Source organism: Colobus angolensis, unplaced genomic scaffold (genome assembly GCF_000951035.1).
Source record: "Colobus angolensis palliatus isolate OR3802 unplaced genomic scaffold, Cang.pa_1.0 Scaffold300, whole genome shotgun sequence".
NCBI classification, from domain to species: domain Eukaryota; kingdom Metazoa; phylum Chordata; class Mammalia; order Primates; family Cercopithecidae; genus Colobus; species Colobus angolensis.
The window spans coordinates 2,389,915-2,401,860 of record NW_012116267.1 but is presented as its reverse complement, the minus strand read 5'-3'; the positions used below and the strand labels follow the sequence as shown (position 1 = coordinate 2,401,860).

General features: G+C 45.7%; 1 protein-coding gene across 2 annotated transcripts in view; it reads left to right on the top strand.

Moving 5' to 3' along the window:
• MRPS6 (mitochondrial ribosomal protein S6) overlaps positions 1-5,680 on the top strand; it is a 38,965-nt gene extending 33,285 nt beyond the window's left edge. For both annotated transcript variants that reach the window (XR_001002683.1, XM_011950038.1), the window contains one exon: positions 5,063-5,680. Coding sequence is in view for 1 of the 2 variants with exons in the window: in XM_011950038.1 (XP_011805428.1) it covers positions 5,063-5,255 (193 nt within the window). In the remaining variant the exon portion in view is untranslated. The remainder of the gene's footprint in view (positions 1-5,062) is intronic.
• The last annotated feature ends 6,266 nt before the right edge of the window (positions 5,681-11,946 follow it).

The window sequence follows — 11,946 nt, the reverse complement described above, 5'->3', positions numbered from 1 at the left end:
CTGCGCCCGGCCATCTAGGTTTCTTTCAGTAAAAAATTGTATTCCTTATGTCTCTGAAGAAAGAGCATGTAGCTGTTTGACTTACATTTGTGGAGCCTGGATGGTCTTGATCTCCTGACCTCGTGATCTGCCCGTCTCGGCCTCCCAAAGTGCTGGGATTACAGGCTTGAGCCACTGCGCCCGGCCTTGAATCTTCTTACCCATGAACAAGATATACCTGATAGGTTTTGTTTCTTTCAGCAACATTTTGTAGTTTTGCATACCTTTTGTCTGATTTCTCTGTAAGTATTGAACATTTAATTCAAGGTCTGATTATTTGTTGCTAGTATATAGAAATAGCATTGATTTTTGTATCTTGCAATCCTGCTAAACTCATTAGTTTTAATTTTTTTAATAGATTTTTTAATACTTTCTTGAAACACAATCATGTCATATGCAAATAAGACAGTCTCACTCTTTCCTTATGAGTCTGGATACCTATTCTTTTTCTTGCCTTATTGCACTGGCTAGAACCTCCAGTTCAGTGTTGAACAGAAGTGACAGTGGACTTTCTGGTTTGTTCCCAGTCTTAGGGGAAGAGCATTTAGATGTTCACCAGTTGGTGAAATGTCAGCTGTAGATTTTTCAAAGATGTTCTCTGTAAGTTTGAGGGAGGTCACTTCTATCCCTAGTTTGCTGAGATTTTTTTTTTTTTTTTTTTTTTATCAGGAATGGCTATGGATTTTGTTAAATGCTTTCATTTGTGTTTGTTGAAATGATCATATGATGTTTTCTTTTTTAGTTTGTTAATATGTTTTAGTTTGAATTACATTTTTTTTTCAAATGTTAAGCCAATCTTGCATTCTTGGGAAAAAGCCTGCTTGGTCATGGTATATTGTATTTTTTAATATATGAGAGTCAATTTGCTAAAATTTTGTTTTGAATTTTAAAATGTGTATTCTTGAGGGACATTCGTCTGATTTCTTGTAATGTCTTTGGTTTGGGTATAGGGTAATGCTGGCTTCATAGAACAAATTGAGATGTGTCTTCCTTTTTTCTCGATGAATTTGTATCAGAATTGGTATTTTTGCCTTAAATGTTTGGTGTGGTTCACCAGTGAAGTCGTTTGGGCCTGTAGTATTCTTTGTGGGAAGCTGTTAAACTTCACATATTTCTTTAATAAGGTATAGGGCTTAAGGGTTTAAACTACACATATTTCTTTAATAACATATAGTGCCATTCAGCTTATCTGTATCTTCTTGAGTGAGGTTTGGTAGTCTGTGTTTTTCAAGGAATTTGATCATTTCATCTTGAGTTGTTAAATTTAATGCTTTTTTTTGAGACCGGGTGTCGCTCTGTCACCCAGGCTGGAATGGAGTGGTAACAATCACGGCTCACTGCAGCCTGGACCTCCTGGGTTCAAGTCATCCTCCCACTTCAGCCTCCCCAGTACCTGGGACTACAGGCACACACCACCATGCCTGGCTAATTTTTGTAGTTTTTGTGGAGATGAGGTTTCACCATGTTGCTCAGGCTTTTCTCAGATTCCTGGTGTCAACTGATCTGCCTGTCTAGGCCTCCCAAAGTGCTGTGATTACAGGTGTGAGTCCCGGCACCCGACCTTGCAAAAACTTTTTATAATATTTCCTATTATTTTAATATTTATGAAATCCGTAGTCGTTTCACCTTTCTCATTCCCAGTGCTGATAATTTACCTTACCTCTTTTTACTCATCAGTCTGGCTATAGAGGCATGTCAATTTTACTCATCTTCTCCATGAACTAGTGTTTGGTTTCATTGATGTTCTCTGATTTTCTTTTTTCTGCTTTAGGGATTTCTCCTCTCTCCTTCTCTTCTGTCATCTTACTGATTTAATTTGCTCTTTTCCCAGTTTCTTAAAGTAGAAGCTGAGACTGTTGATTTGAGGCCTTTTTTCTTTTCTTACCTAGGCGTTTAGTAGATATGAATTTCCTGACAAGTATTGCTTTCATGGCATCCCCCCAATTTTGATTGGTGGCATTTTTTCATTCAATTCAAAGTACCTTGTAATTTCCCTTTTGATTCCTCCTTCTACCTGTTTGTCCAGCTTATTTAGATGTCTGTTTAGTTAGTTTCCAAGTATTTAGGCATTTTCCCAAGATTTTTGTGTATAACTTGAATCCCTTTATGTTATATGGCCCAGAGTATAGTTGACTTCGATAAATGCTCTGTGTACACTTAGGAGGAATGTCTGTCCTGCGATTGTTGGGTAAAGGGTTCTATAAATGTCAGTTAATTCCAGTTGGTTAATGTTGGTGTTCACTTTTTCTGTATCCTTGGTGATTTTCTGTATAAGTAGTTCTATCGATTACTGAAAGAGGAATGTTAAAAGGCTTCAGCTGTGATTCAGGATGTGTCCATTTCTCTGTTCAGTTCTGCTGTTCTTACATGTTGAAGCTCTGTTTTCTGGTGCATGTATATTTAAGATTGTTATATCTTCTTGGTGAACTTGTCATTATGTATTGTCTCTTTTTATCCCTGGTAATCTTCTTTGCTCTGAAGTCTGCTTTGTCTGATATTAGTATAGCCATTTGAGCTTTCTTTTGATTAGTGTTTTCGATTGGTATATATTTTTCTCTCCTTTTATTTAATTATATGTTTACTTGAATAATTATTCCACTAATCTTGACTTAAGAGTAAATGGTCACTTGGTAAATTTTCTTACAAGTTTTGAACCTCTTTGCCTTTGTCTGGAATTACACAAGATGCCATCCCTTTTCTCGTAAGTTCCTTCCTTGCTGAATTTGTTCCTGTCAACTTGATCTTTCCAGCTTCCTATGAGAGTTCCACATTTCATGCTAACACCACCATGGTCAAAGATTTACTCTGGACCTGCTCCGTGTTCATTTGGGGTGCTAGGGATAACACCAGAGCCTTTCTTCCTATGGCAATTGTGCTTTAGTGGAGTGAGGCAGACAGTAAGCAAATGCACACTGTGCCAGTGGTGAGAACCTGCTCTGTGGAACAAAACAAAGCCTTGAGTGAGGGCAGTGGAGAGTGGGGGGCCTTGGTGGAGCTAGGAGGGTGCTGCTTTAGGAGAGTGGGCACAGAAGGCCTCTCTGAGAGGGTGACATTTGGACAGAGACATGCTTAGAAGCAAGGGATGAGCTACATGGAAGTTGGGCAGAGAACATTTCCAACAGAAGGACCAGTGAGTGCAAAGGCCTGGGAGGGGAATGTGCCTGGGAGTCCTGAGAACCACATGTATGGCTAGACAAGGCAAACGATGCCGAAAAGGTCATAGTTTTAACCAGCTAGAACGTTGCAGGATTGTGAAATACCGCACTGAAAACTGATCTTTAGTCACATAATGGTCCAAACCAAATAGTACAAGGGAGGTTTAACCTTTTAGGTCTGCGAGGACTGGGGAGTGGGTAGGGATGGGCTCTTTCCTTGCACTGTCATCCAGCAGGCTGCTGAGGACCTTGTCAATCTTTGAAGACAGTGAGCCGTGCAGGATGCCCGTCGACATTAGTCTGGTTTGAGTGATGAGTGGTAAATTCTTTTTCTTACCTAAGGTTCCAGTAATTTTCTTTTTGTTCCTTGTCCATGTTGAGCATAGTTGTAGACCAGTCCCATGCCTTTCTTAATCTTTTCCCATGTTTGTGGGCTCATGGTTCTGTCAGGTGTGTTAGTTCACAGGGAAAATCCTTTGACAAGTTAGAAGAATATCTAATAGATGTTTTCACACACACACAACATTAATTAATAGTTTGGAGAGACCTCCAGAAGCCGAGAGCAGCACACACATTTCCACACTCCGGTTCCTCCGGACTCTCCTAGGTTCCGTTAGCGGAGACTAAGTACCAGGTTCCGCCAACCCAGGAACAGAGCAGGCCCTGCAGGCGCAGCGAGAGGACAGACTCCCGGGAGAGAACGCAGGAGGAAAAATGGGGAAAGTAACACTTCCCACCGAAACTACCAGAAACATCCAGAAAATGAAGCAGAAAAATGCAGCCCAGGGATCAGAAAAGGCCTCAGTCCGGTCAATTAAACCTTGGAGGGACCAGGAAATCCAGAGTTTCCTGCAAGAATGGGAATTTCTTGAACGTGAAGTGTACAGGGTGAAGAAGAAGTATCACGTAGTATCAAAAACAATTGCCCAGCGTCTCAAGCAGAGAGGTATGAAGAACAGCTGGCAGGAATGTCTCCAGATGCTAATAAGCTTGCAGGACTTATACTTCACTATTCAGGAGGGCAACCAGAGGCCAAGGTGCCTACCCTTGCCGTGTCCTTATGGCGAGGCCCTGCACAGGATTCTGGGATACAGATGGAAAATCAGCGTCTTCTCAGGTCCTGTGCCGATGCGGTTGACCTTGCACCTCCCGAGCACCAGCCCCAGGCCTGTGGTGTTCCCATAGCCATTCAGGAGCCGACGTGGGCCCCGACACCTGTGATCTATGTGGAAAATCCTCCAGTACCTGAATGGGAGCCCTGGAACACGAATGGTCATGCTCCATATATGTATCCTGCTTTTCCCCCAGCATCCCCCCCAGGTCCCCTACCACAGTGGGCCATCTCTACTGACTGATCCAGATCTTGAAGACAATTAGAATCTGGATCCTGATTCTTCAGAAAGACTGAAAAGTAGCACAATCTGTGTGTGTGTGTGTTAGTGCATGACTCCTTCCTCTCCTCACCTGGTGCAATGAGAATAAATGTGAAATAAATGAACGACTGTGACCTCAAAAAAAAAAAAAAAAATAGTTTGGAAAATTCGGTCTCGTCCATGGATTATAAGTTTCCCCCATACTTTCTAGTACTTCATACCATCTGTAATGTCACAGTGTATTTTTGCTGCCATAAAGCTGGTTTGGATTCATATTTTCACAAGAGTGTAATGGGAAAGACCATAGAAAAAGGGAGATTGGGCATAACACTGCAATTCTGTTTAGCTGGTCAGCTGGTAGTTTCTATTGTGACAAAGGTATGTGTTTGTGTGTAGTTGATGTCTGTAGTGAAGAGTACAGTGGAAACATTGATCAAAATAGTAGAATTGTTACAATTCAAATGCAGACACTCACAAGTTTTTATTTTATTGCAGGTATTTCTTGGTGGATTTTTATGCACCCACCACAACTGTTGAAAGCTTGGTGGAGCACTTGTCTCGAGACACAGATGTGATTAGAGGGAATATCGTCAAACACCCTCTGACCCAGGAACTAAAAGAATGTGAAGGGATTGTCCCAGTCCCACTTGAAGAAAAATTGTATTCCACAAAGAAGAGGAGGAAGTGAGAAGATTCGCCAGATTTTAGCCTTATCCCTTCACATTTGAGCAGCATGGATAAGAAGGAAGAGTTTACAAGTTTGGCTTTTATATAAACATGTGTTGCAGGTGCTGTTTGATTTTTCTAAGGTATTTTTAGCCCTTGATCCCCTTTGCTTGTAAGAGGTGGGGAACTGCTTATTGACAGCTTCTCTGTAACCTGCGGTACCAGTGGATCATTCTTGATTTTGTTTTCATTAGTGTCATTTCTTTGTCAGTGAGGACTTTTCCCCTTACAGCAGTAACACCATTTTTTGAAGAGCAAAACTTAAAATACCTCCTGGGATCGTGAGCTAGTCATACAGCCTGTAGAACCATGTGGAAATAAAAATTGATGACCAATGTATTATATGGACAGCTTTTGCTTTGAGTAATAAACTTGACTGTAGGAATGCGGGAGGTGTTTTGTCCCTTTACTTACCCCAGCGCGGTGCACTTCCAGGGCTCCGCAGCTCCGGTCTAGCTGGCAGTGTCGGGGAGGCATTACCCAGTACCCACTGGGGTCCAGAGCCTGGGTGGGGCAGGGGAGGAGGGCTGTGTCTCTCTGTTCCTTACTGGGTTCGCTACACAATCGGTGACTTTTCCGCGCACACCTCACTCGTCGCTGTGGTGGGTGCTGCTCTTTGTGGTGGCATGTGTGTTCTGGCGCAGTTCAGCCTTCGTGCTGCTCCCTGTCATTCCTTTGCCACTAGCACCTGTCTCCTCCACTGTCCCTCAGCCCAGGGCAGGCCTCTTGTAGGAAGTAGCCTCCTGGCAGTGGCATGGCTTCCAGGATGGGTGAGGATGAGGCTGTTTCCCAAAACAGTCACCTGCATCTCATCCTCGGTCTCCTTGGGGCTGATTGGAAAGACTTGACCAGCCCTTCCTCCTTCCTAGGGGTGCCCTGCACAAGGTGTCTGGCACCATCACAGATGACGGAACTTCTGTGCATAAAATGTTGGGGGAAGTGCCAGTTCTAGGAATCTCTGAAAAGCAGGAAGGAGCTGAGAGTTCTGGCCTCTGCCTCATTTTTAACCATGGCAAGACCAGACAATGGAGAGATGTGCAACAGATGCCCAAAGCGCCGGAAGGGCCTGGTCTCCCAGCTCTGGCTCAGCGCCTCCTCCCTCTATAGCAGCTGCCTGTGTCTGCACTGGGTCACCAGTGTTGTCACCTTGCTTACTAAGAACTCAGGTGGTATCCAGCTTAACTTCCTCCAGAGGCAAAAAGTTATAAAAAGTCTCTTTGAAGAGCAATAATTCAGTGAAGAGGCTCATTAAGAACTGTAGACTGGAAATAAAAGGGGTAAAGGATTATCTGGGAAAATATGCTACTTCCTGTTTTATTCAGAATTTCCTGAAAGCACAGGCCCTCGGCCAGGGCTCACGAGAGCACCAACTGTCTAGCAGACACTTTGCGTCCTGATGTTCTTTGACCTGGTGCAATCTGAGGTCCATTTTGCTTGGAGTTTATTAAATGCATGCCGTGTGCCACGCTGCACACTTCTGTCTGTTCCCTCAGTTACTCCTTTCAGCAGCCCCAGGAAGGCAGCGTTGTTATACCTGTTGTTTGGACCAGGAAACCCCCACTCCGATTTGCCCTTGACCCCACAACTGCCAGTGATAGCTGGAATCTGGAACTGGGGATCCTGATGCCATCTGTTTTTTTCCTTCCTGTAACAGTAAGGTTGTCTTTGCCCCCTCAGGTTAAACAAGGCACTCGGGTGTCTGGGGTGAATTGTCACCACTCAGTGGCATTTGACCTCATGGCCCGAGTGTAGCAATGACACTTTCTTTTCCTGCACTTGCCAGTGCCTGACAAGACAATTGACGCCATTGGGTATTCCAGGTCATGCAAATGTTCAGAATCCTGTGGCACAGTTTAGAGAGCATTAGGAAGGAGGCTGGCAAAGTAGGGCAGCCGTGCAGCACACCAGTTCCCCTCCTTGGAAGCTCCAAAACAAAGCCGCTGTCTTTCCCCTGTGAGCGGTTGGTGCATAGCTGGATCCTCAGCAACTGAGGGGCCCTCACCCTCTGGCAGCCGCTGGCCTGTCGGGATGCCTAGTGTTGGAGCTGCATGCGCGGGTGGGTGGTTTCCAGGCTGCTTATTTGTCAAGAGTAGCGCATCCGGTCTCCCTGCACAGGCTGGTGGTGGTCTGAGGCTCTGTGGTCCTTCAGGGGACGATGATGGGCAAAGTGCAGGCGGCAGAGCAGTGGACAAAGGCCCTGGCCCCGTGGAGCTGAGAATTGGCATGGAGGTAGACAAAGTATGTATGGTGTAGTTAGCGGCACAGGAGGTGCTGGGGGGAGTGCAGACGATGGCGTGGGGAGGGGACGTGCAAGCTGACCTCTGAAGGTTGAGGAGCCAGTTGTGTGATGTGACAAGGAATTGAGGGGCCATATCTGGGAGACTAGAGGCCCGTGAGGAGTTAAGCGCAAAGGGATAGAAGGTTGCCAATGGGAAATGGCGCACCAAAGGCCAAAGGCCAGCCTCGGGTGAAGTACCAGCTCCAGGATGCTGGGGGCTGGCGTCCTCGGAAAGTGCATCTTCCTGGGATTTGCAGCCTTGACTATTCATGGGCCTCTTTGGACAGGCTCAGTCTTCCAGAAGTACTTGGTTTGATCCCACCGATACTCTTGGGTTGACCGGCTGCATTTTAGGACACCAAACTTAGACTTCTGAAAGGAATTTAAGAGGAACATGAGCATTTAAGATGCGGTGCTCAGGACTGATGACATAGGTGATATTTATCCTCATGATCCTGTCAGCACTCAGAGGCAGCCCTTCTCTCTTCCAGCATTTCTGGAAGGGCTCATTTTTGCCAGTGGGCCCTGCCCCCTGGCTGGAGGAAAGTATGCTGGCTCCAGTCTACCAAAGTGGAGCTTCTGAGCGTCTGCAGTCCCAAGTCCAAACATAGTGGCCACAGTTGAGGCCTGTTACAAGCCAGGGGATTATTGAAGGTGGTCCAGGGAGGTGGGAAATGAGTCGGAGCCAGGGGCCCAAGAAGCTAGTCTGAGGCGTACCTTAGAAGCTGCTCCGTGACATTCACCATGGTGGAACCATTCACATGGATCGTTCACGAAGTGTCTGTACGGAGACAGGCGCTGTACCATGGAGTGTCAACAAAGGGCCATGGAGCCCAGTAGACTTGCTGAAAGACCGAATGTATGTTGATGGAGATGAAGTATTTGGTTAAAAGATTAGAGAGTATGGAAAACGTGAGCCGCTCTTCCAAGCTTTTAGTTGAGTCTGGAAGAGCCCTGGTGTACCCCCACCCACCTGAGGGATCCCACAGTGCTCTCAGCAGGAGCTCAATGTGGATATTCCTTTACCCTCCCGACAGCTCCCTGAGCCAAATATTCTTCTGTTTTATGAATAAGACACCTGAGGCTTACAGGATAACAGGTAACATCCCCAAGGCCACACAAGGAGGAGTTGGGGTTGGGAGTCCTTTCTCTCTTTCCAGAGCCGATTTCGGCCTGCTTACAGGCTCCTGGAGGTAGACATTGCCAATCCCTGCGGTCCCGATCACGCTGCGAGGGGCTGGCTCTGGATGACCTGCCCCTCTGGGCCCTTCCAACCTTGCACGTGGAGCCAGACCCCAGGCTTCCTCGCTGCCAGATAAGGGGAACGTGGGGAGCTAGAGCTCCTTGGGGGTGTTTTAAATCTCAGGTCTTCAAACGGAAACCCTGAGAACATCAGGAGAAAATGTTGGAGAAAATGGAGACCAGGCATCCTTTTCTCATGATTCTCCCTGCTCTGTAATTCCTACTGTTCATTTCTCTCCACATTGCTCCGGGGGTGTCTTTTCAGAGTACACACACGGCAGGTGCTGCTCTGGGCAGGATACAGAGATCAGAGGGGCAGCGTTCTGGCCTCAGGGCTCTCACAGATGTGGGGGTTGGACTGTTCAGCTGTCTTAAAACACAGCCCGAATAAATATGATAACACATGTTTAAACCAAGTGCTAGGAAACTGGGGCTAGGGGGTGGAGAACTAGATTGACTAGTGCCTGGAATGAGAGTGGGGCCAGGTGGAGAGGTGGCGAGACTGCATGGTGGGCTTTGGGAGCCTCTGGCAGGAGGGCGGGTACAGTGTGATGGTGGGAAGGATGGTGGAAATGTCAGAGCTGCAGGACTTGTGGCTGGAGGTAAGACTAGGAAGTCAGGTTGCTTAGTGTTTCTTGAAAGATCTTTACAAAGAGCCAGGAATGAGTCTTGTGCATGTAACTTGCTATACAACGTGCCTCCTAATTGAGAAACCCCATGCTGCCTGCATATTTGTGAGGAAGGAAATAATTTCACGGATTCGCCATGGAGAAGTACAAAGAGGGCTGAGGCAAGGAGTGCAGATGTCTACAAGAAGGTGGGCAGTGTTGGATTAGAGCGCGCGAGTGCTTGCTAGGCGACCCCTTCCTGAACAGCGTGTGCTTTGAAATGTGCGTAGGAGCGTGTGAAAAGTACAAATTCTTCTCTCTCTGCTGTGGTCTGGGCTACTGCCATTTGCGTTAGGAGGTCTCAGCAGAGAGATGACTGCACCTGTAATGGCCTTGTGAAGCTACCTGCCAGCTTGGCCTGTCTTCTGCACCTGGGAACAGACACGTATGGTGTTGATGGTGGGGAAGTTTCCAAGGCAATTTGTGGGATTCTTGGTCACCTTGAAAAAAAATTCACTAGTAGAATGATCACAGGACTGGGTTGGAGACTTGCTCAGAGAACTCTCCACCCACCAGTCTTGACCATGTTCAGTTTCTTTTCCTGGCCTAAGCGTTCTCACATGGAAAATGTGGCCAGTGAAGCAGATGGTCGCAAAGAGCCTGTCCTAGTCTCTAATGACCGGACCGAGTTACTGCTTGGTTTGCTGAGGAGTTATTCCATCAATGATTTAGGAACTTGGTAGTTGGTAGGATATGGAGGTGGGGAAGGGTTAAAATAATTTCTTAGAGGCTTATTCTTTGCACACTTCTTTTCATCTTCTGATAAGCGTAGCTGTTGTTTTCATAACCTGCCAGTGCATTCTGTGGGGCTGACTGTTACTCTCATTCTAAACAGAATAGGCCTGTCTTTAATCACAAGAAAACAGCAAAAGAGTCCCAGAGGTCAGCACAGTCATTTGCTGGGCTCAGATTGCCAGCATTCTTTTTGTTCTCTGAAAATGAAGCTTTAAGGGACACGGGCTTACAGCCAAATACAGGCAAGACACATTCTGTTAGTCGCAGGAGGAAAACCATGTCGAAACTAAAAGTCCGTACTGGTAGTAAAGTAGTTTTTCGAGAGCTACACCACAACCCCCAAAATTGACCTCTAAGTTTAAAGTGACGACAGTAATACCTGGATAATCCTGCACATTCCTAGCGCCACCACAACCCGGTGAGATTAACAAAAGACTCATGGAACCAAACTTCATCTCCGAAGTATTCAGGTCCGCTGGGCTGCCGAAGGGGAACAGCCTTGGTGTCTGGGCGTGGCACCTGAACCCTTCCTTCCAGAACGCCAGCATCCTCACATTTCTCAGAGAAAGCAATTCGCCTTGAGACGATTCCATTGTGAGTGGAAGAGACAAGGAGGCATTGTTCACCAGACAATGCCTGAAGTAAGGATTATGCAAGATGGACTCTTGACCTCTCTATTCCAAATAAATGGGAGACTCCATAGTTTCCATAAAGCTTGTATTGAGCTAAATGATGTGAGTTGGATGTAGCATCCTTTGTCCCATCGGATCCCAAAATGTTAAGCCCCTCTTTGTGAAAGACCAGATATTACACTTTGGCAGAGGTGCTGGGCTCTGTTAATCGATATCGTGGATGCTCATTATTGGCAGATTCTGTATTTGCGAGTCTGCTTACCTACTGAAATTTATTTGTGTCCCCAAAATGAATACCCATGGTACTTTTGCAGTCATTCAATGGATACGTGTAGAGTAGCAAAGAATTTGAGTTGTTTGACAAGTCGAACAAAGCAACACTCTGCCTTCTTGCTGCAGCTCTCATACTGTAAACAAGCGTCTTTTTCACTATTTAGTGTCATGTTTTTTGCATTTGTGTGCTTTTTTGTGGTGCTTTTGCTGTTTAAAATGGCCCCCAAGTGTAGTGCTGCAGGACTGTGTTCTAAGCGCAAGAAGGCTGTGATGTGCCTTTTGGAGAAGATACATGTTAGATAATTTTGTTCAGCCGTGAGTTCTAGTGCCATTGGCCTTGAGTTCAATGTTAATCAACAGTATGTAGTACACGTCTTTAAAACGAAACACACACAAAACAAGCTCATGTGTTGATGGGTTGACATACGCGTTGTGACCAGAGGCTAACCTAACCCTGTATTTCCCCTAGGAGCGATGGTTCAGGGTTCTCTAAGTCAGTGTTGATGGCAACTTTAAAGAACGTAACTACTGCAGATAACAAGAATTAACTGTATTTGATGCTGGAATTTTGCTTTGTTTTCTGCTGAGGGTCTCTTTGACATCTTTCTGTAAATCTCCAGCTTTTATCTGCAATAAAGGGGAGTTTGATTCCCACTATTTTTCTTATTCTGCTTGTTTTGTCTCTCACCATCCTGCCTCCTCTTCTCATGCACACAAACTTTCATTCCCGCCATCTCCCATCTACTAGGCAACTATGATATCTGCGTGAGCCAGGGGCCTTCTCTTTGAAAGGAGCCCTTATAAAAGTACCTTGGCAGAGAATTT